Here is a 26,233-nt window from a genome sequence, read left to right as displayed (position 1 = left end):
ACAAAATGGAGGAACTAAAATTACTGGCGCAGGAAGTGATACCAGGTACAGCATTAGAGAGAGAACAAATATATGGTGGAATAGCAGCTGTGGCTGGAGGTACAGGTATTAAAGATGTGCATTAACCAAGAAGGACAGAAATAAAGGTAGAAGTGGTAGAATAGCTCAGTATGTTAATGACAGGGGAGAGTGCCAAGAAACCAGAAGGGATGGAATGGACAAAAAGGAATCTGTGTTAAAATTGGTATGGGGAAGAAAGGCAACAGAGGCTCCATCAGGACAGCGCTCAAGGTCTGCCCAGAATCCCAGGACCTAATCTGGATAGACACCATTATGAGTTTTCTGAATGCAGTAAATATTAGAATTGTGTGATCATGGGAGACTAGTTCCCCAGACAGAGCTTGGAGTACAACTACTACTACTAATGCTAGAACCCAGCTATTCCTGGATGTGACAGCTGGACAGACCTCTTCCCCAAGCAGTGACTGAACCAACAAGAGGTGTTATTTTAGATTTACTATTCACAAATAGCCAGGACCTCAAAGAAAACCTGGCTGTAGATGAGAGGGGCTTGGTTCAAGCAATCATGAACTAGTCCAGTTTAAACTATACTGAAGGATAAACAAATCGTCTGCAACTTATGTCCTTGATTTCAAAAGGGCAAATTTAAAAAAAATAAGGAAAATGGACTTGACTGTAAATCTGAATATGGAGGAGGTTTGGAATGACTTTAAACCAAATTGCAGAAACTATCTGTAGCCTGCATCTCGAGCAAGAGAAAAAAAAAATCATAGGGAAGGGTTGCGGACCAAGCTGGAAGAACAAGCATCTCAAACAGTTATTAGCAGAAAACAAAGTCCACAAGGAATGGTTCAGCAAGGAGAGTTCTCTCTTGGGGTAGTTCTACAGTGCAAGTAAAAACCCACGGCTGGCCCATGCCAGCTGACTTTGGGTCACAGGGCTCAGGTTAAGGGACTGTCTAGATACAGTGAGACACTGCAGCCCGAGTTCTGGGAGGCCCCTCTCTGAGCCCCAGCGCCTGAACCACAGTTAAACAACCTGGCAGCCCAAGTCAGTTGGGACAGGCCAGCTATGAATGTCTAACTACAGTGTAGACAATACACCCTTGGAAGCCAGAAAGTGTAGGGAAAAATGAGAACTTCCAAGAGTCAGGCAGAGCTGTACCTTACAAGTGAAATTTAGAACAACATTAATGTTACTTTAGCCATATTGGAGGAAAAAAAGCACAATGAAAGAAGAAGTGGGGCTGCTCAACACAGAGGATGGGGTAGAGATTACAAATAATTGAGGTTTGGCACAACACCTAAACAACTATTTTCTTTCAGTTTTACTCAGGGTAATGGGGAGTGGCAGGTTAGCTAACGGGAGCAAGGATACAGAAGTAGAAATTACCACACCCAGAGGGAAAGCCAAACTGAACCATTTCAATGGGACCAAATCAGGAGGCTGGGATCATATCTACCCACAAACATCTAAGGAACTGGCACAAGAAATTACATCAAGGAGTCATGCCCTATGACTGCAGAATTGCAATATAACACCCATATTTAAGAAAAAAGTGATCCAGGAAACTACAGGCCTATTAGTTTGAACTCAATTATATACATGGTATTCAAACAGATTTTGAAAGAAAATACTTAAAAATAAATGGGAATAGGTATAAAATATACCCTGATTTTACAGAAGGTAAATCATGTAGAATTCTTTCCCAGGTGTGGTTTGTGGATCTCACCCACACGTTCAGCATCCAACTGATTGCCATATTTTAGGTCAGGAAGGAATTCTCTTCCCCCCCCCTGCCCCCCGAAACCCAAGGTGAGACTGGTAAACACCCTGAAGTCCTTTTGCTTTTCTCTGCAGCATGGGGCATGTTTCACTTGCTGGTTTGAACTAGTATGAGTGGTGGATCCTATGTAACTTCAAGTCTCTAAATCAAGGTTTGAGGACCTCAGTAACTCAACAGGAGATTATGGGCCTACACTAGATTAGAAGTTTTTCAAACTTGTGTACTGCCACTTTCACACAGCAAGCCTCTGAGTGGGACTCTCCTTATAAATTAAAAGAGGGGGTTTCTATATTTAACACTATATTATAAATAGTGAAGCAGGGTTGGGAGAGGGTGATTCCCCCCCACAAGTAGTAAACTTCAGATCCACTGAGGGGTCATGACCTCCCTGGACTAGATGATCATCGTGGCCTCTTCTGGCATTATCCAGGTCAGGATCAAGGTAGCTTCTGTTATATAAGAGAAAATAACTCTGATTGAAAGGTTCAAAGAATGGTGTTAAAATAAAACTAAATTAAGCTCAAGGAAGATGATTTTTAATTTAAGATGTCTGGACAACGGTAGGGCTTTTCCTTCAAAATAAATTTTCTGGATCATACACAGATATAAAGATTGTGCACACGTTCAGAGAGAAGGTGGCACCTAATCTGAAGCGTTCAGAACCACTTAAGAGATTATACCAGACGAAAAACCATGGAAAGCAGCAGTTATGCTCTTACTCCAAGGAGCAACAAAAGTCTAGGTCCTTACTTTGAAATCCCCTATCAATGGTTATAAAATCATGCCTGACACAGAAGATGCAGACAGCAAGGAGAGCATCTGGCAAACGCTGCTCCATTTAGTTTAGTGAAGGCATATTGCTTAGAAGGAGGGGGAATCTTCTGGGAGTCAGGACATGTGGGTCACATTCCCAGCTCTGACATATTTCCTTAGACAACTCTGAACCTCTGTAAAATGAGGAGAATTCACTTAGTCATTGGGTACAACAGGGCAATGCTTGTGAAATGTTTCAACATGCTGGAACAGAAGCACCTAGATCAGTGTTTCTCAACTTATGGGTCGCAAGCCCCAGCGTGAGATGGTGGTGGTGGGGGGGAACAGAGAAAAAGCAAGAAAACATCATTCAAGGTCGAGAAGTCTCAAACGTGGCAGCACTGAAGCACCACGTGGTAGATTACAATGTCAATCAAATTCAGTCACAGTGGAGCAGAGGGCCAAATTTGATTGGCTCTGTGATCTGCCACATGCAGTGATAGCATCATTTTGATTAGAGAGGACATCCCCTCTGCCTCCATCTACAGAGACGTATATGTGCCAAACTGGGCCAGGATACAACTAGATGAACATGATGATCTCTTCTGGCATTATGTAGGGCAGGACCAAGATGAAACAACCTGAGTGGGGAGCTGTGTCCAGCCCTGTGGGACAGGAGCTGATTCTTTGGGGTGAGCTCATTCTCCAATCTGTCTCAGTTCCCTTCACTTCTGTAACCACAGGGGTCAGACACAGACATGCCAACTGGCATAGAAAAGTCTGGGAACCACTGCACTGGGGGATGACCAAGTGGTTAGGAGTTAGCCAGGATCAGGAGTCCTGATTTCAAGTCCCTGTTCTGCCACCAGTTTCCTTGGGGACCTCGTGCAAAGCCACTTAGTCCTTCTGTGCCCCAGGTCCCCATCTGCAAAATTTTACAGGCATGTTATGGGGATAAAGGCCATTAAAGACAAGAGATGCTCAGGGGGCATATAAATATGCCACCACTTCACTCGCCAAACACCTGCGTAGTCAGGCAGTCCTTTTCCTGCTGCAAACACGACTGCAGATTACAGACAATCCCAGCACTCAAATGTACTCAAAAACCCTTGAGCATTCAAATATTCAAACGAGTAGAAAAGTTCACCTGTCTCAGTTACCTGTAATGCACAGTGCATAAGTAAAAGCCCCATTGACCAAGTCACCCTTTACAACTGTAATGGGCTACATAAAGCTTTTTGTTCCTGAGCTTGGGAGAACGGTCCACTCAAACTCCGGATATACAACACTTCCCTGAATTCAATTTCTGTCACAAGCCTGTCGCTTCCTCAATGGGCTTGGCAGCTGGGACCCACTCAGATGAGTTATGGCCTATTAAACATAGCTTGTTAGTGGTGCAGTAATGTGCAGAACAGAAACAATGAAAAGCAACAGCCACAGCATCACTAATAGCCACATATTCTAAACAAAATTAGGAAACACAAATACCAGTTTGCTTTACCTTTTTCCACAGAAGTGTCTGGAACAGACTCAAGTAACTGTTTGACAGGCGAAGAAGCCTTCACTGGGGCGGACATACTCAGTGGTAATGGTAAAGATGTGGGGATATCAGAAAGGTCAGATTCAGAAGACTGGGAAAAGAGATAATCCTCTCCAAGAGAATGCCGATGGAGCTCAACGTCCACTACCTTGGAGAAAGAAGTGAAAGGATTACGATAAGCTATTCACTTGGCAATGGGCAGTCCAAACATCACAAGTTACTACACTTAGTGACTCTAAAAACTCTGATACTACTTGGCCCAAGCCTGAAAGCAATCCGCACATGGAACTGCCATTGATTTCAAAAGAAGGAGGTGAGGCAGCAGTCTTGTCGGTCTCTTGCTTACAACTAAACCTAGGAAAATGCAATGATTTGCGCTATTAAATCCTCATAACAAAATGGCACATATCCACCTCTGCACAGGATTATGAACAGAGAGTATCATCAGGCAAAGTTACCACAAACTCAGGATCAAATCCTGACCAGCTAACAAACATGTTGTCTCTTTACAGTCAGCAGAATTCCACACAGGTGCAGGGAACTGTGTTTATCAGATCTGAACATAGGATTAAGGGCTAACCTTGTACGCTTGGTTTGGAAACCTCTTGAAGCAGAGACTACAGCATTTGTTTACTTTTTAAAAAATGTTCCTACTTTGAGAAAGCCCATAATAAAATCTACTTCACTGAATGAGAAACTGAGAGCATGCAACTTCACAGAAAATCTTCAATTTAGTAAAATAGAGAAAAAAATCGAAATTAGAAAAAGACTACGATTTGAGGTTACGTGAATTATCCCAAGTCTAAAATAGAATCTTGCCTTTACCCCCTCTGTTGTGTAACCACTAAATTACATTGCCATCTGCATTGCAGAAAACAGTCAACAAACCACAACAGAAAAGAATTTACCTAAAATGGCTAACAGTCAACAAGTCAGAAAATTACTGTGAATTTTGCTGGCCACTGCCTTCCCTACTGTTTGACTATTACAGTAAACTCTTTCATATCTGGCAGTCCCAGGACCGGGAGGTTGCCGACATTCAAACATTCTGGATAACAGAGAGGTATACCTAGCAATACATAACACTAAAGAAAAACAAAGTTAGATATTAAGAAACAAAAAAATGTATGCAGAGTACTTTATTTACCAACAACAGTAGTATTGTACACTGTAAACTTACATTGTATTTGCTATATTTATTGTATTTACTTTCATTATACTGTACTTACGGAAAATGTAACTAAACTTTACTGATGGTTAAAATGCCGGTTATCTAAGTATTCTGGATAATAGAATGCTGGATATGAGAGTTTACTGTACCTCTAAATTCATTCCTTTCTGCAGCTCATTTTTTACCAGAGTGCTACATTTTTCCTGTGTTCTGTTTTCATGTTAAGCTCAGTCAACTGATCTTCTAACAAACATTATACACACACACTATTTATGTGTGAAAAATTTGCTTCTCTTAAATGTATCTGAATGCATTTCTCTTGACAATAGCAACGGTGAAACATCACGACTTAAGGGAATGGACATGAATCAAGTCAAGTCACTTTCCAGAACTGTTTTATTATTTCATTTTGTAATACAAATCTAATCTATTCTGAAAGGAAGATGCAGATTTTAGCGTTGGTGCTAGGACATGACAGAGACAACATGGGGGGAGGAAATATCTTTTGTTGGACCATCTTTTCTGTTGGCGCGAGACCAGGTTTTGAGATACACAAAGCAAGTCAAGTGCTCAGAGTGTCATAATTAAAGAAACAGTGGGACAGAGTTTGTGGGTTTACTGCAAGGATCATATTTTTTATTCTCACACAGCCATTGTTAAGGTCCTTCTTCGCTTTTATTATGAAAGGTTAACCTATGGCACACTTTTACTTGGCTACAGTCACTGCAATTTCAGTCCTCTACTGCCTACTTTGCAAAGTGTTCTGAGATACACAGTCCATGAAAGATGATACACAACAGCAAATGTTTCCATTCTACACTTTGCAACTCACCGTTTCTGCACCAAGTGTCTGCAAGCCAGTATAGGTTCTATCCAACTGTAGAAAACAATTCAATGAGTAAATACATTTTAACATGTTGAAGTATTTTAACTAAAGTTTACAAATAATCTTTTTTGAAATAACAGAGCAGCAAGTTCCTAACTGTGTGTTTTTTTTAAAAGCAAATGGCAACATTTGCACTCTGTAGTGAGCTGAAAATCCATGCTACTGAAAAGAGAAATGGAGGTTTAGAGGGTGGTGCTGAGAGAGAAAAAAGTTAGACTTGTAGGGGGAGGGGAGACTGGCATTCTGCAGTAATCAATTCCATAAAAATAATTTAAGGTACTAACGCCTCTAGCCTTAGAGGAGTGTCCTTTTTATTTGCATAAACTTAAACAAACATGAAACCATCTCAGTTATTTCCAGCAGCATCGTTAAATGGAATTTTTGTTACTTCAATGAAAACTGACTCCAGCTGACAGAAGAACCCAGTACGAGAGACTGCCTGAGCCATGCAAATTTCAGAAGAACTCAGTGCCAGAAAATTAAGAACTTGTCTACATAAAGGGCATATGCAACAGGGTGCAAGCTCTTAACACAGACACACAGTAGTAGCATCAAGCAGGGCTTACACTGATGTAGATTAACTGGTTTATCTACCAGATTGAGCTGCACCACTGTAACCCCCACTCTTCAGCAGTGCTGCAGATCTACTAGAGCTAGTTGGAGATAAGATTTTTGTTGAAAAATTAAAAGTGAGAATGTTTTGGACAAAGCCAGAAATTGCAATTCTGAAATACCACCTGGTGCCTCAAGGGAATTGTACTCCAATTGCTTGAGGCTCCCGTTTATTCTTATAGGGCACGCACACTGGCCAGACATCTCCTCCCAAAATTCAGGATGGTCTGGCTTCAGGTAAGGACATACAATACATGGGGGGCAGACAGATGGCCAGGATGGAGTTGGGGTACCCATCCACAGAGAAGGGGAGCATGGGGCACAGAAATACAGCTCCCACGAGGCACAACAGAGGCAATTCTGAATTACGTTATTTCAGATTTCCAGGATTTCTGCAAAAAAAGTTTCACTCAGTCAAAAAAACAAATTTTCAAATTAAAGAACAGTCTGGACAAAGAGTTCTCAACCACCCCTAATGCCTAAATCATGGACATGTACATGGATATCGTCACACTGGCAAGACTTTCCTTAACATACACAAGGCCCAAGTCAAACTAATAATAGTGCAGTGATAAAGTTCTGAGGACAAATAGGAGGTAAAAATCTATTTCAGATATGCAAATACAGCTATTACAATTGCTCGGCTGGAGTCAACTGATCTAAAATGGACATTTCCACAGTCTGAAGAGTGGGAAGTCAATGGGAAAAATTCTCCCGTCGACTTCTCTTACTCCTAATGAGGGGCAGCACTACCGGTGCCGACGTGAGCACCCTGTAAGTTTGATTTAGGGCATCCGTACTAGATGCGCTAAATCAAACTCTGGAAGATCAACCTTCCCTGCGGCGAAGATGTACCCTAAGAATAATGAAAAAGGAAGGGTAATGCAGGAATTCTGCTGGGGTTGGGCTGAAGTAGTTAAAACAAGAAGTAATGTCCGTTTCCAGAAGTGTTTTGCCTCCATAAATCCTCTGCATAAATCTTCCCGTGGGACAGTCAGTCCTGTAAGGAATAAATGAGCATTCTGGGGCTTTCCTTCTTCACCCCTCCAGTAATAGGAAGAGTCTAGTTGTCAGGCTGATAGCTGCATGTTAGTCTTTGGGAAGGGACTAACCAGAACAACTGTTCCTTCAGACAGAAAGGTGCCCCTACTAAAATCCTAGCACATAAAAACTGATGAGATGATAAAAATCCAAATCGCAGGTGAGAGCACGTACATGCTTGGCTTATCTGGGCACAGTCAACCTGAGACTAAGGATGCCCTCAATGGAACGTCACCTCCGATGTGACTGATGTCACTTCCTTTGCTTCATTTGCCACCTCCATCTCACATGCCCCATCATCAGAAGTCAGCAGTACGGAAACACAACATAGGAGGCCACAAACACAGCACATGCCACAAGTACTATTGAAAACTCTACCAACCTCTGTACCAGCCATTCTATTCAAGTACCTTCAGGTTGTGTATGATATCGATCCTCTTGTTCTGGCTGTCCTTGAAGTGAATCTGAACCCTCACTGGAAATTCTCCCCAGCCTCGTCTGGTCAGATGAAATGGAGGCTCTCTAGAAATAAACAGAAATTCACTAAATGACACTTCCCCATTGGTTGTGAGTTGCCTTCAATTCTACTCTCCACCAGAAAGAACATGAACTCTAGGCAGACAGCCGCAGAGGCTGCCTTGTTGCACCTGAGCACAGGTAGAAGAAAATGACTCAAAATGGTGAATGTGTGCCAGAAGAGAAAGTAGTAGAGTTACTTTCCTAATAAATGGCAGCACAATACCAGATGGTCAGTCCTGGTGAAAATCAGTACCTTTTAACACTGCTGCAAGTTAAATTTCCAATGCAGAGCTGTCAGTCTTTTCACTCGACAGTCTCTCTGCTCATAAAATATATTAAAGTGGTGGTAGACAGGACCAAAGCAACCTTATTTTTAACACCATCTTCCCTGAATACTTCTGGACTTTTCCTTGGAAGTGGTGGAATTGACCTTTTACAGGAAGTATGTCCCAGCTGAAGGGATGGATATTAGAGAGATTATTACAGAGGAAGAAACTACAGGAATGTGTATCAGCTTGGGGTTTCATTTAATGTACGCCGGTCCTGGAGGCTGGAACAGATAACCAGTGTTTTAAAATGTGCTTGAACAAACCCTGAGGAAGGACTGAAGCCAATACACAGAGGATTTATTTTCCTAGTAAGTTTGAGTGTGTTATGCCAATATCTTAGCAGCAGAAAGAAGAGTGGCCATCTCCTGTGGGGGAAAAAGTCCTGCAGTTTACCCTGTTGACCTTGATGGGGCAATGCTTTTCAACTATGGTATTATGAAGAGAATGTTGACACTGATACATTTGGCATCTGTTTCTCCAGCATGTCAACACAGCCATGCTGTTATTACATGCTTCAGAGCATTAGACTAAACAAGATTCTGATTTTGCAAGAGGAGAGAGCAGGAAAAAGGCATTTGAGGAAAAAGCACCTTACTGAAATGCACAAGGAATGGGAATTTTAGAAGAACTCTGGCATAGAAAAATGGACTTTTCCAGGTTGGACTGGGCCAAAGAGGACATCTGTTTAGATTGGTATGTGGCCAAACTTTAAATGTAAATGAAGTAATGAAAGTAAACAATACACAAATCCATACTGCTAATGTGAAATAAAGAAGTTCAAGATACTCTCTAGTGGTAAAGGCTCTCTTTAATCTACTAAAACAACCTGGTATGTGTTTCACAAGACTGCAATATAACTCACAAGTGCTGACAAACACCTGCAGCATTAGTTATAGTTAAGCCAAGTTTGAAGCTAAGCTAAACTACCAACAGTACAGCCATAAAAAGATGTGATCTTCCTGAGAATTTCCCTATTTCAACTGACAATCTCAAACACTCCAGTAATTCTTGATTACCTGACTTCCACCAGGTCGTTAGGTTTGTAACTGGGATGAAGGAAGAACCAGACTTTCTTGACAAAATGATTTATGCTGGGTTCCCTCCGAGAGCCTCGTACATACACCATCCATTTATGGGTTGATTGATCATTCTCTTCTCTCTTATCTGGAGGAATATACCTGTCAGGAAAAGTAAAAATACATACAGTTATATAAAAGATTTTGTGCCTTTTTTTTTGGGGGGGGGGGGTCAATTTGGCAAGAGTTTTAGAATCAGAAAAGGGCTAGTTTGTGCTACCCCCCTCCAACTGAGCACATTTGAATTTTATCATCTAACATTTCACCAAACCCTTCAAATCCCCTACTCAAACAAATCTGAATGGTTCTTATGTACATTTACACTCTTTGCTTTAACGCCATACCTTGAGATCTCAATATATAATTGTGTGCAACAGGACTCTGTAAATTTCCAGTGTATAATCTTTGTTTTCTAATTAAAGGTAGTAATTTTAACCAGTGAAACAAATTTACTTATCAAAACCTCTTCATACAGTTCTGGAGATGTAAATCACCTTGACTATCTTTTTCCCCAAGCACGAGATGGGTAGGAGTTCTAGCAGAATATACACTAAATCTTAACTTATGATTACCTTTAGACTTGAGCCCCCAAAACTTAGATTTCTCAGTGTTTACAGGGTTTTTAGACCCATCTCTAATGGCAAGAGAAACAACATCTAACATTCACCATCAATACAATACCTTCTATGCTGGGAAAAATACCCTGACATTAGTAGTGCAGTAGCTGGGACTGATAGACAGAGATAGAGCTGTTCAGAGTTTTCCAAAATTAGATTTTTTAAACCAAAACTTGGTTTTATACTTTGAGAAAACATCTTTTTTTTCCAATTCCCATTTTTGAAGAAAAAAAAAAAAAATCCCCAAAATACTACCTAAAAAATGTGACTTTTGGTGATTCTGCTGAATGAGGTCTCATCTCTCCCACCCCTACCCCATTTTGGGGCTGGTTTAATCCTTTTTGTATTGTCAATTGTTGACTGGCTACCTTAGTCACATGGGAGGATTTCCTGATCTATATAGAGGAATCCTATTTCTGAAAATTTCTGATTCTGGAAAAAAAATTAAAAAAGATTCTGGAAAATGAATTTTGGAAACTGGTGGAACTAAAATAGGAGTTTTGAGTTCTCAAATTTTCTGTGACTTTGGCAAGAGTTGGTTATAAAAACGAACGTGAGGTGAGCTAAACTAGCAAAAGGATGTAGGGGGAAAAAAAAAAAAAAATCACAGTACATGCTCAACCACACCCATTTTGAGAACTTGGACAATATCAATCAGTTTTGAATGAATTTTCACAGCAACACTGATCAAGCCAACTTTAAAAAAAATCAAACAACATTTCTTAAATGTGTCTTCAGCTTCATTCAATGACATTTCCAAAAATTACAATACAGCACAATTATTTTGCATCTCTCACCATGTGGGGGGCGGGGAGGAAATCACATAATTAGCTCAGTGCTACTATTTTAGTCTAGCCCTGACTACCCTGGCTTCAGTGAGCTACATCGCATCATAAACTGGCTCCTACCTTCCCATGTGCTGTTTCAGGGGCTTCCAAGACAGACCCTATTGTGGGATCAGGGCTTAGCGCTGCAGGTGGTGGAGGTTGGAAGAACTGATTGTGACAAAGCACTTTTTTTTGAAAAAAAAAATCTTAGTTTTGAAGAAGATGCAGAATCAAACTTCACACGTGTTACTCAACGAACACTAGACTTGGGTCCCACAATAGCTACTGCTCACAGCCAACAGCCAGAAGGGATGTACTAGACGAAGGGAGCTGGTGTGTACTTAGGAGATTTGCACACTGCCACAACAGTGATTTTAGTTGTTTTCCAACTTTGATCCACAATTCAAAGCAATGACTAGGAACTAAGCGTATGTCTCATTTAGTCTGCTTTTAGTGCCAAGACCGTGTCGACACAGTTCTGTTGCATTAAGTCAAGTGTGTGTGAATGTTGCTTGTCGGCACTTCTGTCAACAAAAGTTGTCCACCCCATGAGGGGTTTTGCTTTGAACACAAAGTAGCATTCACACTTTTACTTGCCAATGCAAACCTTTGTTGTTCATTGGGAAAGGGCGGGGGTTTAAGCACCTGTGAATGAAAAATGTTTTGTAGCTGAAGTTGAAGTATAGACATAGCCTCACACAACTGGAAGGAACTAGATACTAACTTGGAGACGTTGCCAACCACAATTGTTTTCTTCACATACAGCCGTGAAGTCTCATCATTTAACAGACTGGCCTTTCGTTGGCCTGTTTTGTGAGCACTTGTAACTCCTGAAGTGTCCTGAAGGGTGAAAAGAGCAAACAGCAACGTTGAAAATATGGACTTGGGGCTAGAAAGTAAGGCGCTTTTTGAAAATAAACCCACACATTTAAAATAAGAGAACAATGTAGAACTATTCTACACATACACTCCAAATACTAATGGCCCATTCTGAAATAATTTACATATATGGCCAATGAATACCATATGGCAAAGGTGAGTTCCAGTTACCCAATATACACAATTGGTCTGAGCCACTATTTTACAACTACGATTAATTAAACAGCTGAAGTTCTGTTTGAAAAAAAATCAAGCCCCTTTCAAGTCTCAACATAGGCATCCAAAATCACCAGCTTTTTTTAAAAACAAAACAAAAAAAAAACAACATTGGCCCTGGTTGCTAGGGAGTCAAATTCTGCCCTCCAGGGCCTCCACTTCAATGGTGGAAGATAAAAAATGTGTCTTGTGGAAGAATCTGGCCCCACACCAGCTAGAATGATAGTCAACAGTAACATAGCACCAGCATCTAAATAAAGCCAGTGAATCCACAGCAATCTGTTACAACAAACAACTTAGGTGACATTGTACTGATCCTTTATTAACTGAAGACCAAATCCACATGGGAAAGTAAAGTTGTAACCAGATCCAGGACCAGTATGTGCTTCAGCAACAACTGCAAGACCAGAAATATTTTCCTGGGCTTTGCCTGGCTGAAACTTTTGCCTTGAGAATATGATAGGATCTTCAGTAATCTGACAATCCACATGTCAGCAATCATATTGGAGCCTGTGCTGCGTTTACTTGAGAAGAAAGCAGTGAGATCCTGTAGTGGAAAGTAATGGGCTTACTGCAGGTTAACTTGGATGGCAGAGGAGGGCACTAAGTAAGTCTCCAAAACCTGCTACTTGACTAGTGGTGCTGCTCTGTCTCCCTGGTAACTCAGCATACTGTTCCATCCCACATTTAGGGATTTAAGATCCTGTTTAATTAGTTAACTGGTCAAACATTAGGTTTACCCAGTCAATGAATTAAACAGGGGTGAGAGTACCATGGGTGGGGCCACTCCAGCGAGACCAGAGCAGCCCTGTTCACAGAGGCCTGTCAGCGCTGTGCGCCGGGGTACTCCAGCAGTCTCCCCAGCCATCTCCCACAGACAGTGACTGCGGGGGCTCTGCAGAGCTGGGGCAATCCCCTGTCTGCAGCAGGTGGGAGGCTGTTCCAACACCTACCGGTTAGCTGTAACTCAGAAGCCTCCTCCATTTCAGGTGAGACTTATCAGTTAATAGGTTAAATGTTAACATCCCTACTCACAGTGGGCATTATTCTCCTTCATATGCAATAAACAATTATTTTCATTGCTGCTTATTTTGTTATCTGGACCATTTCTATTATCATTCTGTATGTATTAAATATATATTTAATATTAAATACGTATGTACGTATGTATCATTCTGTATTAAACAATCATGCCTTGCTTTAGACAGTGCCATGCAATGGTTAGGGCAGGGAGGTTCCAGGAATCAAAGCTCATAAGCTTCTCTGCCAGCTATGCAGCTGATTCATTGTGAAATTCCAAGCAAGTCTGAGATCACCCCTCGGTAAATTAGTAAGTACTGCCTGCTTCGCAGGTATGGTGTAAGGTAAGTGTGGGCAATAATTTTTGAGGGGGCCCACACTAAGAATTTGGAAAGCAGACAAAGGGTGCACTCTTCCATGATATTAATAGAGGAGATGCAGGGTCTGGGATGGAGACTAGGTGGAGAAAGGAGCTTGGGGTAAGGGACTGGGGTGCAGGAGGGAGCCGGGGGTCTGGGAGTTCAGCTGAAGGAGGCAGTTCTGACCTGGGGCAGGAGTATGAGATGCAGGAGAGAGTGCAGAGATTTGGGCTGTGACCTAGGGCATGGGACTAGAGTGCAGGAGGAGGGGCAGAGGGTTAAGGTTATGTGGGGAGACAGCAGGGTGGGAAGAAGGAGGGACTGGGTTGCCAGACAGGCTCTGGGCAGATGACTTATCTGGGCAGCTCCCAGCCAGTGCCCCTGCTGCAGCCCCAGACCACTCAAACTGCTGCCTGTTCCCTGTAGCTCTCTGCTTCAGATGCCAGAGGGGAGGGGGAGGCTTCAGGTGCTGGATGCTGCTCCCACCCCACAGCAAAATCTCTGAGTTCCTACTGGCCATAAAAAAGCCAAGGGGAGCTGAGTTATTTTGCTCCCTCCCAACTTCTGGAGCAGAGAGCTACTGGGGGGCAGTAATCTGCTTAAAGGAGCGGCTGACTGTTCTGTGTCTGAGGTGGCCCATGGGGCAGATCCAGCCCACATGCTTTATCTTGCCTGCCCGGGGTGTTCTTATTTGTAAACGGGCTGAGATCCTCCCTCCCATGAAGAGGTGCTACTGATTCTTCATAAGCTTCAGACCAGGAGCTTTCAGTAGCTCAAACACTCTCCTTGGACCAATGAGGATCAAAACAGATCCCACCCTTCTGGAAACATTCTGGCCGCAGCCAGAAAGGAAACTGATACCAAGTAAGATTAATTACAATATCCCAGCACAACAGCTGGGCACAGACTCACGAACTCCTACACAGGGGAAAGGGGAGCTAACTGGGGCTGCTTATCAGGAGTCTGTTTCTCCAGAGGAGGAGGTACCATTTGCTTCTGTTCAAAGAAGAGTTATTAACCTGCAACTCTCAGGAACAGGAAATTAATGTGTTTCTTCTATTACTTTGAAGAAGGAAGCTGACAACTGACCACACTGAGAACAGGGCAATGACTGATGCTTGTAATCATAGGAAAGCTGACATAGGCTCATAGAGCTTGACCTGCAAGTCAATAAAATTGCAGTATATTCAGGTGGGAGCCTAGGTGCCAAGACATGGGATTTCAGAGCCTGGGCTCAGCCAGGACTCATATGGAAAGTTTATAGCCCTGCAGCCTGCTAACCTCAGTCAACCGACCCAAACCAGCTGTTGACTTTTATTACAACATAGACATATTCCCAGAGAACAGAGCTGAGAAAAATATATTCCAGACCAACTCCCCTGTCAATGCTGGCCCAGTCTCCCCAGGTAGTTGGGAAGGAAGTTCCATGACCACACACACCTTCTGTCCTGCCCATGCCCTTGTCACAGCTTTACCTTACCCGTCCAGTATTCCTGCTTGGTCTCTGATCCAGGTTGTTTGCCAGTCGCTCTTCTGTGTCCAGACTGCCATTGTCTTTGTCCTGGAGGAAGTCATTGTGCTGAGATAACGAGTCACTTTCTGAATGGTTAATGGATGGAGTTTCTGATCCATGATTAGCAGGAGATGATGATCTGGATGGCGATTCCAAGAACTTCTTGATTGAAGGATGATTAAAAACTGTAGGGTCACATGTCTTGGTTCCCTGCAATAATAAAACCCAGGCAGATCCATTATTTTTTCCCAGCTCTAATAAACCTGGGAACATGAAGACTGGAGCATGAGCATACAGAAACACAACTGATGATTAATCACAGGTAAAGCACATCCCCCGGAGATTGAAAAAACACTGCTCCAGGCAAGAGGGCCAAAATAACTTCAAAGACACTACAGATGCCTTTGTCCAAAAAGTATTCTAATCGGTTTCTGAGCAGAGTACTGCAACATCCCCAGACTAGTCTGCAGGATGACATTAAACCAAGATTTGCATCTTTAGGCATGCACTCTTGACACAGGTGAAAACATCACACTAGGTATGCAGCTCGACTCCTTGTGGCCAGGCACTAGACTCTTACTCTTTATAAAGACCAGATGCACGCATCGCCGACTTGCCTGCGCCCAGAAGTTAACCAGGTGGTCAAGAGTCACACACTTGCCTGTGCCTGCAAATCAAACCAGGCATACTAGATGTCATCTTGAACTTACATACTTTAACAGAATGTCTTTACAGACGACCTGTGAAGGACAATGACAGGTTCATTCCCCTCTTGGCTTTTTTTTTTTTTTTTGTTATGTGTAAAGGTAACGTAGGAGGTTTTTCCCTGCTTGCATGTAACCTTAAGCATATAACTCTTCCTCATCGAGGAGGTCTCCTCAGGGGAACTGGACTTCTCAGACCTTAAGAGGTAGGCGATGGGGTTTGAATCTCTGGGTGATGAGATTTTCAATAGGGCTTAAGGGAAGGAAAGAGCACTTCAGTTCTTTGAAAAAGCCCATGGCTAATCAAGTTCTTTCCTCCCAATGGCTTTTTAGACAACTGAGTTAAATATTCACTAATTAAAACACACTTTTAAAAGGTCTAGCCTTGTCTACACTAGCGAGCTTATGGCAGCACAGCTATATCAATATAGCCCTACAAATGTAAAACCATTTCTGTAGCTGCTCTGTGCTGATGGGAGAGACCTAGCCTGTCGACATGACAAAATCAATCACCTCAAACGAGCAACAGTAGTCATGTCAAATGCTGTACACACCGGCATTTCTGCCTGTGTTACTTATGTCAGAGAGGTGTTTTTCCCCCAGATCTCTGACTAAATTATCGTGACAAAAGTGCTAGTGCAGGCATAACTTTTGAGTGGCAATTTCTTCCCATCATAAATCCTGAGCTCTGACTCCCTCGGTGTTTGTGATGTAATAATCCTATAAACTCCCTAGTTATCCATAAAGTATTCTGTGAAAAACTTTTCACACCTGCTCTGCGTATCCAAGGAGTAAATAACCCAAACCTGTTTAGTTTGTTCCCCCCTCAGCAAGTGACTTACTTACCAATTTTCAGGAAAAAAAAGTTATAAATAACTGAAACTATATTTAATTATAAACCTCAGAACATGGTTGTACTGTGTACTGCAGCAAGCTCATTTGGCCAGAGAAATTGGTTTTTAATTTTTAAATTAGAGCAGCTCAAGAGTGTTATCACAACTTGCTACAAGTTAATTGGTATTTCAAAAGTGAGCACACTGAATGTGAACTACAACACACACAATCAGGCCTGCAGACTGTGTGTGTGTGTGTGTGGGGGGGGAGGGGGAATGCCCCAGTCCGAGTGATTTAAAGGGGCCTGGGGTTTTGGCTGCTAGTGAGATGGCAGCATCAGCATCCAGAGCTGTTTAAATTGCCACTGGGGCACTGCTGTGATGCTGTGTGGGGCTCTTAGGGCTGCCTGGGGAAGTGGTGCTGCTGGGTGCCCCCACCCAGCCTAGGGTGTGCTGTGGTCCAGAAGATGTTAAGGGATGGCTTCCCTCAGCTCTGCCCTTCCAGGAGTGCAAAGCTACCCCCGACACACACATGCCCCTTGCCAAGGGACCCAGAGTGGCTGTCGGCTCCCCTGCACTCAATTTACTACAGGTTGAACCTCTCTCATCTGGCACCCTCCAGACCTAGTGGTGCCAGATGAGAGAATCTGCCAGACCATAGGAAGTCAATATTGTCTGGCAGCATTACCAGAGCTCCTAGAAGACATTTAGAGGTAAATTAGAGCTAAGTAACAGCACAGAACACAGAGCCAGGACTGGCGGCTGGAAACAAACTTTATGGGATCACAGGGAAATTTAGCCACACCCAGGATAAGTGGTCGTCCAACTAACTAAAATTGTGCCAGATTATGGATATTGCTGGACGACTGTGTGCTGGACCAGAGAGGTTCAACCTGCAGTTTTGAAAGCAGAACTATGATTTCTGCTGATAAAACCAAAGTGGTATTATTTATTATTTAAAAACACTGCATGGATGGCAAAAAATTATCAGCTTTGTAAACAACCACAAATAAAATAAAACAAGCACTAGTCTATCCGACATGGAAGTTAGACCCTTTGAGGGGAACGCTAACTCAATCAGAAATACTCTTGAAGTTCAGCCCCCAGCACAAGTGCAGCACCTATAGAAAATAATGGAGCAACCGCTGTACTTTTGTGAAGGTTTCTCAAGAATAAGAACAACTTTTTGAAGTGAATTTGATACTGGTGAAGCACACTGAGCTCACAGAGAGGTTAGGGAAACCAATTCTTTGTCTAATAGAACAGATACAGAAAGGAGAGAGGAGGCAGTACCAAACTCTTGCTAACATGTTTCCATGTGGTACTGGAGGGAGCCACTGAAGATCAAAAGCAGCTCAGTCCTCCAGAGATATCCAGAAAAGACATTCTTCTCATCACTATCAAATCCTCTGTCCATACCAGTTCACCAACTTGTGTTTGAAGAGGCAAAAAACAAGTTAGATTTTAAAAACAGATCTTCAAAAAGCCTTTTGCTAATGCTAATAGGATACTAGTGTTCCAGGCTGAACAGGATTCTGCATCTGAGTATTCTCTGGGCAGATACGGCAAGCCCATGGTTTTGACCCACATGCCTAAAGTTTGATGCAGCAGTTCCATCCTTTATGAGAATTCAGATAAAACTTTACTCCTAATCCACACATTAGCACTATAAAGAGGAACTGCAAGTCAAAAACTAAACTAGAGTTAAACCCAGGTATATACCCTGACTTGCTAAACCAGAGGGGGACCTAGCATAGGAATAAGTTTTAACTAGCTGTTTCTATATTCATTTTCTCACACCTGTGACCTCCTCGGCACTCCCTGGTTCGTTCTGTGAAGTTATAATACAGTGGGATGCACATGTGAAAGGAAAGATGGTTTTGAGGCTAAGGCACTGACCAGGATTCAGGCCAGACTCCCTCTGGCTGTGACTTTGGATAAATCACTAATTCCTCTGCTGCCTCTGGCCCTCACTTGTAAAACGGGATAATACTGCCCTACTCTAGATGGCATTCTATAGAGAAATTCATTAACAGTTGCCAAGTCCTGTGTAGTGATACAATAGTTATCAGCATTGGAGGCAATGGTGTTGCAAGCAAGGGAGGCAGTGGGTTTCTCAGATAAAAGAATTTAACTGAGTCGTTAAAAATGTGTCTGTACTGAATGTTCCTGCCACCTCTAAGTGGCAGGACAAGATGTATGCAACTCAGTTTCCACCCACATTTTACAGTTCAATTTTCAAGCACTTATAACTGTACCACAAAAGCAAACAAGGAAAGCTACATAGCAGATGAACTATGTAGTCTAACTTCACAAATATTCTCCAGTCTTATTGTTCCAAAAGTAATTTTTTACCTCTCCAACTTTAAGGAGACCAGCAGAAGCATAATAATTAGCCACAATGCAAGCACGAAGCTTGTCCATCATCCTCCTTGCCTCAATCAGGCGCTAAAAAAGAAGAAAAATTGTATTACAAAGTACAGCAATTTTAGCACTTTTCTGTATTTTCTGAATCTCTCACTTCTCTCTCTTAAAATCAGATAAGTTTATACCTGATCTATGACTTCAATCTCATGTTCCTTATTCTTCATTTCAACAGCGAACTGCTCTTTAATAATTGTCTCAATCTTCTGTACAGCAGCATCTCGAGCTGTTGAGAAAACATGCATATAAATAAGAGGGAAGTATTGAGAGTTAAGGAATTATAGATCAAAACGAAAGGGTTCTATGTGAAAAAAATAGTTAAAAAGATTTTAAAAAGGTTAGGATAAATGACTAAGTGCAATACAGTGAAAGGAATCTCTAACACTTAGTCCCAGTTTTTATTTTTGGTCTGCACCAGAACTGAATTTGCCTGAACTATGTATATAAATTGGTTTTTAGAGGGATTTTCTCTCTTGTAAGTGCTGAGATAGGGAATCTCATCACTAGACACTGTTTACTGTTATCAAAAAAGCAATACAACATTAAGGGGAACAAAGCAACACATAACACAACATAGCCATCAGAACACAACAAACACAAGAAAGCAAGCCTATACAGTAAACCCCCGAGATATGCACAACCAAGTTGTGGCAGTAGCCCTGGTCAGTTTCCTGGCTCCAAGGAGCAGATAGGAGCCAGGAGCCAGGCTGCCCCTGGTTACCCCTCTACTGGCTGGAGCCAGGAAACTGACTAGCCGTGACCTGGTCAGCTTCCTGGGTCCCAAATAGTGGGGAGAGGGGAACCAGGCTGGCTCCTGGCTCCCTGCCACTCTGGAAGCCAGGAAACTGACCCCACCCCATCTACGGCTGGTCAGTTTCCTGGCTCCTGCCAGCCCAGGGGAGCTGTGAACCAGGCTGCAGCCTGGCTCCCATCTCCCCCTAGTCTTATGCGAAAATTTGAGTTATGCAGGGGTTGTAGGAATGCAATCCCATGCGTAACTTGAGGGTTTACTGTAGCTGGGAAAGAGAATACTGGAACCTACTTTGGTATAGGCAGGAGTACCCAATCTTTGACCTACTAGAGTATTTCATAAAGCCTGTGGCCTGTTTTAACATAACATGCCACTGGCTGAGTCATTAGTATTTCAAGTTTACACCACTTTAGCTTGCAAAGGAAATACTGGAAAATGTGATAAGGAAGGGGTTTAATAAAAAAAAGAGTCATGTTTCATACAACTGCAAGCCTGTAAACAACTACTCTGTGTTTGCAACTCAGCTGTAGGCTAACCAGACCAACTAAACACATACTTCTGTAGTGATTTTTACTACAAAATTTCAGGAAGCCACTTCCAACATGTGTTGATTAGCTGTAGTCTGTCCCAGATGCAATGCTTTGGATTGGCAAGTAAAAGCAGATAATGCACAAAAACACCTCGAACAAAAAGGAAAGTGGCCATTAAATGCTCTGTATTTCCAATGGGAGTGGACCATTCAATAATTTTTGTACCCCCTAGAGGCAACTCACTCAGCCTCATTTGTAAACAAACAGTTGCAGTGTTGAAGAAATATATCAGGAGACTTTTGACACAAAACCCAGGGCAAAGTATGATGCACTCCGAAATGCAAAGATCACATCTTTGGAAAAAAAAGAAATTGGATGTTCACAGCAAATGCTAAGAATACAAGAAAAAAAAAAGCACTGTAGTGAAGGCAAAGCTACTCTACTGTGTATTTACTGGATACTAATTGTAAGTCTTTTTCTGGCACGGAGTTCATAAAAAAAAAGTGTATGCATGTAGTTATGGAGGAAACATATCCTGAACCTTGCTGAAGCTATGAATCTGTCTTTGCCAAACTATTAGACTATTCCATGAACAACAGAAGATATCAGCAGATCTGGGGAAAAAGTCCAAAATGTTGAGGTTTTTCAGTGGCTTTGGATGAAAGCAACAACATTACTGACAATGCTCAACTGCTAATTTGCATTTGTGGAATGAATGAGACTTTTCAAGTCATTGAAAAGCTTGTGGTGCTGCAGCTGTTTCAGGGAAAACTACAGGTGAAGACCTGTTTTGGAGATTTGCCAATACTGCTAGTGAACTCAATCTATTTTTAAATCAATTTGCCACAATGACAACAGAGGGCACTAAGAACATGGTAGGCCACAAGACTGGACTGATTGGCTCATGCTGCCGAATCATGTTACACTGAAAGGTCAATTGTGTTGAACTGTCTATACACCAATATGCTCTGTGTGGCAAAGTTCTACGCTTGGAAAATGTAATGAAAACCACAGCAGCCACTCTAAACTCAAACAGACCACCTGGACTGAATTGCCACCCATTTCAAGCACTTCTAAAGAAAAATGACAGCACACAAGGATGTGAAGTGCACTGGCTTAATCACAGAAATGTGCTGAAACCTTTCTTCCCCTTGCAAAATGTAATCAGTATTATGAAAAAAAAGTCTAAAAATGCATCTGAACATTGAGATCCGGTGTTGTGTTGGAATTTGGACACTCATATACTTAACATTTATCTCATTTTGAAGTTGCAAGATAAAGAGAGGCTTGTTTCGCACTTGTACGCGGACGCGACAGCCTTTCAAGCAAAACCATAACATTTGCAACAACACTCAGCAAGGGTAACATCAAGGAAAAACTGCACCCATAAATTGGGCTGTTACAATCTCCTTACAGGTACCCTTAACTCCCACTGTTTTAGTCCAAAACTCAGTTTCTCCTGTACATGACAAAGGGAATGGTGTGCTCTGACTTGGCTGGAAAATTAAATTGCCTCTGCATAAATAAACTGCAGCTGAAAGCCCAGAGCAACTTCTCCTTCCACTCACCCAAAATTCTGATCAAATATTCAAGCTTTTTTTTTTTAACATTCAAATTTGCATTAGTTTACTGTAAATATGTTTAAAATCCAACTTGGTTAAGCCAGTGGAAACAAATATTCTTAAACTGACTTTGACCAACACTGATTCCTTATCAAATTAAGCTGAAAATAAGCCAGGTTTAAATAAATTTAGTAGACTATTCACACAGAGGTTTGCACCAATTTACTAGGTAGACTAGAATATATTCACACTAAATTTCAGCCATGCCCAGCAGTGCAGGCCCCCTCTCTTACCTCCTCCATGGCAATACCAGTTGTACCTCCCTGGTCTGGCACCCTCAGGACCTAAGTGGTCCCAAATGAGGGAATTTGTCAAACCAGAGGAAGTGAGGCCTCTAGGCTCACCCAGGGGGGTTGCCAGCCTGCTGGCTGGGCCCCCTTCCTAGCCACTGTCTCGCTGCCTTGGGGACTCTGCTCCTGACAGTGACTGCTAAGGGGGCTGCCTGCCCCTGGTGGGGCTCCACTTGCAGCCCACCAGCTTGACTGGCTCCACACAGCTGGGGCGCTCTGGTCCAGGTATTCTCTGGTTCAGCAACACCCGTCGTGCTGGACCACAGATGTTGTCAGACCAGAGACTTTCAACTTGTTCTTATGCAGCTGTCAATCTCCTCCCCGACTCCTAGCACCTCAGTTGTATTGTTCCGCTCCAGCTCCTTAACCTCCTCATATTCCACAGCCACCTCCATTCTCCCCGCCCTGCTCCCACTCATCCTCTCTGATCCCTCTGCCCATCTATTAGCAGCTCAGAGCCACTATACTTTATGTCACTCAGCCCTCTCCATATCCTGAGACACTCATTTGCCCAGAGAGCACTTCAACTTGTCCAGAGCTGCCAGGAAATAGGATTGTTCCCAAACTGTGCAATTTCCCATTGAGCTGAATAAAAATCCATTCACCCTGCTGCTTCTTCCATGCCCTCCACAGTATTCTTCCAGCCAGCCAACTTTCCTCCATCCGTTTTACCTTCCTTGTCTGCCGCCTCCCCCTCCATGCTTCTCCTTTTCCCAGTTTCACTTCACTAGCTTTACCTGCCCAGAATTATGATGCGTCTCCCATTCTGCAAGAGTCAAGCCTCCAAACACTGGCTAAGAGTTTTCTTTTCTAAGCTGATGATTTGCTATGCAGTTCCATCCTGTGATCCTGCCCATTGTCTGTTAGAACTTAAGTCTGGTCTACATCTAAAACTTCAGTCAAACTAGCCATGTCACTCAGTGTTTTTTTTTTTTTTTGTTTTTTTTTTTTAAATCCCTCAAAATAGCAAAGCTGACCTAAGCCCCAGTGCAGACAACACTAAGTCAACAGAAGAATTTTCCCAGATTCTTTGCATTCATTATTCTTTCTTATCATCCGTAGTCACTGTAACTCTAGTGGAATGCTACTTCATCTGCTCAGCTAACAGAGTTCAAGGCCTGCCTTTTTCCAGAGAGAACATTACATTTGGAGAGTTTTATCTTCCCTAAGATACTGTCACAGACCATTCCTACCTGACTGTTCAACTGCTTTGTGACGTTTACTTGGATGCGTGACTGAGATCTCCTCATAATCTGGGTCCTTCTCTTCAATCACTCTCTTGATTCCAGACATGGTAGTTCAACTGCTTCCCTGAAAAGACAGGAAAAAAGTTCCTCTGTATGTTATTACACATCTTGACACTCAAACTGACTTCAGGCCACATGATTTACTAGGTAAAGTCTGCCCTCCAATTCACAAGAGAGGAAAGGCTATGTTCTGAATGGCTGTTTCTCTTATTGCTCCTAGCCACGATTCATCAAGCAGCTTAGTTGCACCAAATGCCTCATTGTTCCAGTTATGCTTTTGTTACATGGTACTATATAAGCCAAAAGTGCAGTTCCACCTCAGATTTGTTTCTCTCTACAAACAAAGATAGTAGTATATTTTTAAAGGACATTTTAAAAGAGGATGTCAGTCCAAAAAGTGGACATTATCTATCTTGCACAGTGGTAGCTATCTTAACCCTCACCTGGAAGGAGCATCTTTATGGGTGAGAGTGGAGTTCACTTGCTATGCCCACCTTTTCTTAACCTCAGTTGCCAACACAGCTAGCAAAGAAACCAGTTGTCATAGACTGCAATAGGGACAGCCAGCCAGTCAGACTTGACCTTGGACTGTCAAATTTCTGCCACAAACTGGTGGCAACATTCACGAATAGTTCAAGGCAAAGTTCCAAATTCCATTTCCAGTCCTTTGAGTTGTCCAGGTCCTTGTCACTGGAGTGTCTGTGCTGCTTCAGTGATTAGAGAACACCCAAGTTTGACAAAATTAACTAATCAATTCCCAATTCTAGTTAAACTAGAATTCTCACCAGCATAACAATTGTCATCCTCTTTGTTATCACCTAATTATTGCCCAGTAATTTGCTCAAGGCAAATGGATTCATTCTTTTTTTAAAATCAACAAACTGGGCAAGTAACTGTGAATTTGCTTCGGTCCAAATAAACAATGATTTAAAAAAAGCAACACTACTGCAAGAAGACAAGAAAGATACAGATATGAGGTAGGTCGGTAGAGTCTGAATTTAATCTGTTGAAGGTATCATGTAAGAACATAAAATTGGACCTTTGGTCTGACCTAGCATGGCCATCTAGCCCAGCATCCTCTATTCCAACAGTGGACAATGCCAAATGTCCTGGAAGGAACAAACATACCAAGCGACCCAGTGTAACTTTCCCATAGGACTCGTTCCTGTTTTTGAGGATGCAGACTAACAAAGCCACTCCTCTGATACTTATTTTGTTCCAGTTTTGTTTATGTTGAAACTAAACCAAAAAACCCACTTACTCCACCATAAGAACATTGACCAGGTGAGTACTATGGGTACAACCAGAAAAATCTCCTGGGGCAGACAAGCTGCCAGAGACCGCAAGTTACACAAGGATTTACTCCAACATACCATTCTGCAATTCTCATTTCAAGGGCTCATCGTACAAACAAAATGACAGCGTGTACGTTTGTCTCAGCTGCAGGCAGGTCTAAAGCCAACACCTGGCCGCAAGGCTGAACTTAGCTGCCTGCTCCTGCCCTGGGGCTCTCCCCGCCCCCCTCAGTTTTTGTGTTTTACCTTCTTAATGCCAGACGAAGTCTGGCTTCTCCGGCCTGGGCTCTGACGGGCGGGCGGCCCAGGTAGGTCTGAACTGCCCCTCCCGGGAGAAGCGCGATTGACTATGTCCCCTTTGTTAAAGGGGTCGAAGGGCGCTGACAAAGGCGGCTTGGAACAGCTACTGTGGCGCCATGCCCGGGGCTGGGGCCTTCCTCTGCCGGGGGCCGCTAGACTGCGGGGCACACACCTGGAACGAGAAGGGACAAACCCAGTCGTGTGGGGGACCGCGAGGTGGCCCGGGGCCGGGCTCTCGCCGAACATGGCCGCGTGCAGCCCAGGCACGACCCTTCCCCGCCAAGCGTCCGCCGAGGCGGACGAGCCACCCTCGTGTCGGGGCCCCGGTGGGAGGCGCCCCGCCCCACGCCGCCTGGTGACCGAGCCGCGCTCGCCCCAGGCCCGGCAATCGTCGCCGCCAGGCGAGCGGGGCCGGAGCCGGGGCACCTCGCGCTGCACGGCGGCGGCCCCCGCAGAGCCCGCCCGGCGACCGGCCCTGCCTGTTGGCCGAGCCGCGCGGCCGCGGCCGCCTCAGATACAGCCTCCCCTCGCCCGACTGCCCGCCGCCTACCGGGCCCCGCCGCTCGCCCCGCGCCGCCGCACGCCGCCATTGCCCCGCGCCGGCGCGCCCCCTTCCGCCCCGCCCAGCTCCGGCTGCCTCTCAGCGCGAGGGCGGGAGCCGCGCAGGCGGACGTCGGCGAAGGGGCGGGCCGCGGGCTCCAGGGGTAGGTGGCGCGGCCCGCCCCGCCCCGGGCCAGATCAGGCCACTCCCTGCGGGGCTCAGCACCGTAGTGCGGCTCCGGCTGGCGTCCTTCTCCCCGGGGAGCCGCACCCGCGCGCTGTGAGATCTGGGCACACCGGCCACGTTATTCCGAAAAGCGCCTTCTTGAGACCCCCTCCACCGGCCCAGGCGCCGCGGGTGGATGGGAACCCGCCTTAATCCGTGCGGGGGGCGCGGAGAAGAAAAGCATCAAACACTGCCCCGCCCCCCCAGCAGCGCCCAGCGCTTGCCCCCGGGTGGTACCGCCTGCGGCTGCAGCACCGGGCTGCTCGCCCTCTGCGGCCTCACCAACAAGCGGGTGAGGTGAGACGT

At 43.8% G+C, this 26,233-nt stretch overlaps 1 protein-coding gene across 3 annotated transcripts in view; it reads right to left on the bottom strand.

Annotated features, from left to right (window-relative positions):
* YEATS2 (YEATS domain containing 2) overlaps positions 1-25,809 on the bottom strand; it is a 73,491-nt gene extending 47,682 nt beyond the window's left edge. For all 3 annotated transcript variants that reach the window (XM_075003611.1, XM_075003612.1, XM_075003613.1), the window contains exons 1-11: positions 25,712-25,809; positions 25,108-25,333; positions 23,513-23,630; positions 19,255-19,352; positions 19,058-19,150; positions 15,133-15,375; positions 11,903-12,018; positions 9,675-9,836; positions 8,221-8,332; positions 6,104-6,148; positions 4,062-4,248 (exon numbers count right to left, since the gene is read on the bottom strand). In XM_075003611.1, coding sequence (XP_074859712.1) covers positions 4,062-4,248; positions 6,104-6,148; positions 8,221-8,332; positions 9,675-9,836; positions 11,903-12,018; positions 15,133-15,375; positions 19,058-19,150; positions 19,255-19,352; positions 23,513-23,612 — 1,156 coding nt within the window. In that variant the 5' untranslated portion in view covers positions 23,613-23,630; positions 25,108-25,333; positions 25,712-25,809. The remainder of the gene's footprint in view (positions 1-4,061; positions 4,249-6,103; positions 6,149-8,220; positions 8,333-9,674; positions 9,837-11,902; positions 12,019-15,132; positions 15,376-19,057; positions 19,151-19,254; positions 19,353-23,512; positions 23,631-25,107; positions 25,334-25,711) is intronic.
* Between the last annotated feature and the right edge of the window lie 424 nt (positions 25,810-26,233).

The sequence above is a fragment of the Carettochelys insculpta genome, chromosome 10 (assembly GCF_033958435.1).
Source record: "Carettochelys insculpta isolate YL-2023 chromosome 10, ASM3395843v1, whole genome shotgun sequence".
Classification (NCBI taxonomy): domain Eukaryota; kingdom Metazoa; phylum Chordata; order Testudines; family Carettochelyidae; genus Carettochelys; species Carettochelys insculpta.
The sequence above is the reverse complement of the archived record's forward strand: the minus strand, read 5'-3'. Positions and strand labels throughout refer to the sequence as shown.